Raw genomic sequence first — 5,769 nt, 5'->3', positions numbered from 1 at the left:
AGACGCGGCTACCTGGAGCAGGTTAGAGCCGGAGACCCTGGGAGACAGCTCCATAGTGATGGAGCCCACCATACTTCCAGCAGCAGTGTGAGTGACAACGGGCAGCAGGCCCTCTGAGAGAAGTAGCTGGCTGGAGGAAGGAGTAGCATCATTGACAGTGTCTACAGTGCAAACGTCCAGAAAGGTATTCTTGCCATATACCTGACCACCACACACCGGTGCAAGGTAGAACAGATTAATAGAGAGACTGGCCAAATAGAGTGTGGGGTGTCGCAACAGCATTTAGAGGATAAGCAGTATATGAAGGAGATATTATTCCCCTGTGAAATAGTATTATACAGTGCTGAGGAGTTATAGTTAGCCATCACAGCATAGTACCCTTGCCTTCCAAAAATGGTGTGTACACACGGTGACTATATAGTCAAAATCGCAAGGAAAGTTAGTGCAAATTGCAAGATTTTAGCCACCATGCAATCCCGATGCGCACTCCAGTGAGTTCGGTATCGCAAGGCTAGATAGACTGTGCAGGCTAGTCAATTTTGACTATCTAGTACAAAGTATAGTCAAAATTGGCACTTAGTCAAAATCGCACATAGCCAATATTGCAAGCACACATAGTCAATATTGCATAGTCAAAATCGAAGATAGCCAAAATCTCACCGTGTGTATGCACCTATAGCCAGACTTACCCTCACAGCAGTGCGGAGACTGTAATTAATGGATATCTTCCAGCTGTGGATATGTAGTCATCTAACATGTCCATTCTGCTGTTATTTCATCTTACTCTCAAGTAAAGGAAGCTTTCCATACAAGTTATAGCAAGCTTAACTGGATACAAATAATTTATGTCAGGTCACCGTTAGTACTTATTGTATTATAGCACAGTACAGCCTAAAAGAACTAATTACTGTCATTTTCAGACAAGCGCACCCAATTTAACTTAGAATAGATTCCTGCTACCAAGAACCTCAGCTAGTGCTTAGTTCTATTTGGAATTGGTCAGCATCAGTTAACATTGTGTAATACAGAGTTTGATTCCACCACACCTGATAAAGAATTCCACAGAGGAATTATCAGGATTACCCCTAACAATATACAAAGGGGTATATTTACTAAAATTCGTATTTATGTAGATTTGGTGGGAGATGAATCACGATTGGCATCGAATGTGTGATTTTGCAACTTTTTGAATTTGTTACGCCTCATTTACTATGGTGTCGTATTTTGATTATTTAAATTTTTCGATGTCGATGTCAATCGTGTTTTTCAAAGGTAGAATGCGGGCGATTTTGATTTTTTGCGGCCGTCTTTTGTGTGGTTTTTATCAATTCGTAATTTGAATGTTACGGCAGTGTTTTTCCGTTCACGGCCGCGTTTTTTTTTCTGACTTTCGTTTTTGTCACTCGTCCATGATTGGTTGGTGTTGTGATGGAGGAGTGTCTGTGCTCATTACTATAAAACCGCCCCAAACCGACCGAACCTCGTGGCTTTAGCTAGTGGAGAGGTGAGAGGAAGTGGTGTTTGGTGTTGGATTGTTGTTTGGAGTATTTGGAGGTTTTGAGGTGTTTATTTTGCGATTGGTGAGTGCTGTACTGTGTGTGTAAGTAGTCTTGTCATACTTGTGTAGTTATTTAAAAGTTTGTTTAGTTTTTTGTCTTTGTAATTTTTTTCAGTCTATTGTCATTGTTTGTGTGTGTGTGTGTGTGTGTGTGTTTGGTGTGTGGTGTGTAGTGGTTGTGGAGGAGTGTGTTTTGTGTTTTTATTTATCAGTGTTATTTGTTGTTTGTCCGGAATATGTCCCAGTCAGAGGAGAGTGGGGTGGAGGAGGTGAGTGAGGTGGAGGAGGTGAGTGAGAGGGAGGAGGTGAGTGAGGTGGAGGAGGTTAGTAAGGAGGAGGAGGAGGGGGAGGTTGGTGCTGCGGCCTCGAGTGAGAGTGACAGTGATGGTGCTGTGGCTCCGCAGCCACACACCACTACAAAGACGGGCGCAATGTGAAGTTCAGCTATGCAGAGAATGTTGCATTGGTGCGGGAGCTGATGAGCCATCATCGTCAGCTGTTTGGGCCTGATGCCGCCAAGGTTCCTTCACGCAGGAAGAGTGTTCTGTGGGGGAAGGTAGTAGCGGCAGTTAACAGTGAGGGTGTGGTGAGGAGGACCGAGGACACGTGTCGTAAGAGATTCTACGACATCAAGCGCCGTGTCAAGGCTAAGATGGCCAAGGAGGCAAAGTCAGCCAGACAAACAGGGGGTGGCAATCCCTTCAGAGCGTCGTATTGGGAGTGGGAGGAGCCTGTGCAGTCCCTTATTCTGCCAGAAGTGGTTGGTGCGACTAATGTCCGGGATTAGGATCGTCCAGTGCAGGATGGTGAGTTTGTTGTACAATATGTATATTGGCCCTCATTCCGAGTCGTTCGCTCGGTAATTTTCTGCGCATCGCAGCGTTTTTCTGCTTAGTACGCATGCGCAATGTTCGCACTGCGACTGCGCCAAGTAATTTTGCTATGAAGATAGTTTTTTTACTCACGGCTTTTTCTTCGCTCCGGCGATCGTAGTGTGATTGACAGGAAATGGGTGTTACTGGGCGGAAACACAGCGTTTTATGGGCGTGTGGATAAAAACGCTACCGTTTCCGGAAAAAACGCGGGAGTGGCTGGAGAAACGGAGGAGTGTCTGGGCGAACGCTGGGTGTGTTTATGACGTCAAACCAGGAACGACAAGCAGTGAACTGATCGCAGATGCCGAGTAAGTCTGAAGCTACTCTGAAACTGCTAAGTAGTTTGTAATCGCAATATTGCGAATACATCGTTCGCAATTTTAAGAAGCTAAGATTCACTCCCAGTAGGCGGCGGCTTAGCGTGTGTAACTCTGCTAAAATCGCCTTGCGAGCGAACAACTCGGAATGAGGGCCATTGTTTTAACATATGTGCTTTGTCCTTAGTTGTCTGAAATGTATTGTAGATAATTGTGTTTGTAATTTTGTTCATTGTTCGAATGTGTTGGTGATGTAGTTTTGTACCTAAATAGTTATGTATGTTTCCTTTGTATTGTGAAGTAAGCAGTTTTCTTGGCCCTTTTGCAGCATCAATTTATTCTGTTATGGGTTTTTTTTTGTTTGTTGTTGTTTTTTTGGGTGTGTTTTTAAATGAAGTGTGAGGCACGTGTTTTCATGAATTTTTATTCCATTTTGGTGAATGTATTTATGGTTAATGTGTATGTTGTTGTGGATAGGCCTTTGTGTGCAAGATGTGATTATTGCCGCAGAATCATTATTTTTTTTTTTGGTAAACAATATTTTTGGGTATTGTTTCCCCCCCCCAAAAAAAATAATGTTTTTTGTTAGACAGTAATATTCTTGTTGTGTTAAACATACACGGTTGGTTTTGTAGTTGTATAATATTGTTACTTCTGCACCTTAGGGTATGGTTTGGTTGGTGTAATTGGTTAATAATTATACTATACACACCCAATTAAGTCAGCCAGAAAAGCATAACCAAAGTTTATTTTAATTCTCATAATGTTATTCATATGTCCACATCACATAAATTTTTTAATTTCAAATATCTAATCACAATATAATGATCATAAGGCCAAACTTCATATTTCTACAGTACGAAAGAGAGCCAGCACAGCCAGGACACAAACCACACTGCCAAGAGATGCGGATGCTGGCGATGCAGGTAATATTTTTGAGGATACACATATTCTGAAAACACATAGAAAGACAGAATTATAATGTCTATTTTAACCCATAGGAACTTCATCATCGCACCACACTCCACTAAGACGACCTTCACAGGGTTCTGCCAGTCTCCAGAAGAGGGGAAGCAAGAGACGCTGTCTTGAGGCGAGAACTACACCCGCATCCTCTCCACCACAACGGCGCATCTCCACTGTGTTGGCTCAGCCACCAGAAGCCATTTTGGCCAGTCCACAAAGCGAGGAACCACAATCCCCTCAGCTGTCTGGTGAGTAAACATAAACAAATAATTAAAGTGCATTTTACACAGTGTTTTTGGACACAAAATACACATGAACAAAAGCACACACTCATCCTTGTACTAATCCACACCAGCAAACACATGGGGGTAACTTTACTAAGATGGGAGTTCTATTTAAGATGTGATGTTGCCCATAGCAACCAATCCTATTCTACCTTACATTTATACAGCACCTTCTCGAATATAATACGTGGAATGTGATTGGTTGCTATAGGCAACATCCCATCTTAAATAGAACTTCCATCTTAGTAATTTTACCCCATGGTAAGCATTATTTCGTGGTTCAGATCTCAACTTCACAATATGCGCAAAATAGGTGTGCCCACTTCAGCAAACCAGATTTTTAAAAATATGTTTTTTCATAAAAATTTAAAAAGTTTAGTGGCCAAGACTGACAGCCTTTAACAATGTATGAGTGTATTTTTCAACACATTTAATGTATTGTGTTTGTTTGGCAAAACAAAGCTTTAACCATAATATGTCATTGTTGCCATTTTTTGTTATTATAGTTCTATGTGTTTGGCCATTATGTAAGGCTCATAGTCCAACATTAACCTTAATAATTGTTGGAATGAGTAGGGTACCTAAGGAGCCACATGTTTATAAAATAATGTAAAATAAATGTTAAATTTTAGGCCACACTCTATTTTTAATTTACAACATGCATATTAAGAAGTAATGCATGTTTACGTAAAGCTGAAAACAACCAGAAGACCAACACTAACTAAATTGTGGCTGTCTTCAACCCCATACAGATGCAGACATCATGCCCCAGGATACCCAGCAGGAAACTGACTTGCAGCAAACGTTCACACTCCACCTGCAAGCAATTGATAATAACCAGCCAACCGCATCAGCTGTCATAACTCCACCACCCCAAACATCCCCCACACCCCAATTGAGCCCAACACCACCTCAGCCACAAATGGGACCAGAGTTTTGGGACAGTTGGGCCACACAACAGGCACAAAACCATGCCTGTCTGCGCACACACAGCCAATATCTTGCCAGTCTGCCCCATTATCTACCTAGACTCAGTAGAAACTCAAGCAGACTGATTGTGCAACTTGGCAGAGTGGCCAATACGATGGAGCAGATGAGAGCAGACAACAGCCAACTTATAGCAAGTTTTCAGCGCATAATAGATGAACAACACCGCCATCAACAAGCCCTCATTCAAATAATTCAAAACAATCAGTTTATTACCGAAAGCCTGTCCAGAATCATCTCCAACAACACAGCCGCAACCACACAACTCACAGCAAGCCTCAACAACCTGAGCCAAAACATAAATGTGTTGGCATCCCAGCAACAAGGCTCAAGCTCAGGGACAACCACACCTAGCCAGACCCCAGTTACCTCCCCAGTTAGACGATCCACGGCCCAATGTGCCATCACAATCCTCTGCAGCCAGCTAAAAAACCACTAGGAAATGAGCAACCCTGCAACAGTATATACAGAATTGCCAACCATATTTCAACAATAAAGAATTGTGCCCAACCAAAAACAAGTGTTTAAGGTAATAAATAACTCAAACGCTATATGTGCAATGTTTATTTTGTTATTGACTGACAGTGTAAGACAAAAATGTTAGTGACTAACTGTAAACAACATGCCTAACATGAAACAATACCGCATCACAAACATAATTCATAATTACATAATGTTTAGGATTGGTGTTAGCCAATGTTGAGTAAGCGAAATTAAGACTTACCGGTAAAATGACGCAGAATCAGTTCTTGTCTTACCTGCATACGGGCCATATGCAATTG

General features: G+C 42.0%; 1 protein-coding gene across 1 annotated transcript; it reads left to right on the top strand.

Moving 5' to 3' along the window:
• Positions 1-3,610: 3,610 nt before the first annotated feature.
• Positions 3,611-5,490, top strand: LOC134911378 (uncharacterized). The gene is made up of 3 exons (XM_063919617.1): positions 3,611-3,676; positions 3,752-3,964; positions 4,753-5,490. Exon 3 carries the CDS (start codon positions 4,764-4,766, stop codon positions 5,424-5,426), a length of 663 nt encoding a protein of 220 aa, XP_063775687.1. The 5' UTR covers positions 3,611-3,676; positions 3,752-3,964; positions 4,753-4,763; the 3' UTR covers positions 5,427-5,490.
• The last annotated feature ends 279 nt before the right edge of the window (positions 5,491-5,769 follow it).

The sequence above is a fragment of the Pseudophryne corroboree genome, chromosome 4 (assembly GCF_028390025.1).
Source record: "Pseudophryne corroboree isolate aPseCor3 chromosome 4, aPseCor3.hap2, whole genome shotgun sequence".
Lineage (NCBI taxonomy): Eukaryota > Metazoa > Chordata > Amphibia > Anura > Myobatrachidae > Pseudophryne > Pseudophryne corroboree.
Note: the sequence above shows the minus strand (reverse complement) of the source record. Positions and strands in the feature narration are given on the sequence as shown.

Bases quoted from the DNA above. Each gene is read 5' to 3' on its own strand.
- LOC134911378 (XM_063919617.1), top strand. From the start codon at position 4,764: ATGCCCCAGGATACCCAGCAGGAAACTGACTTGCAGCAAACGTTCACA.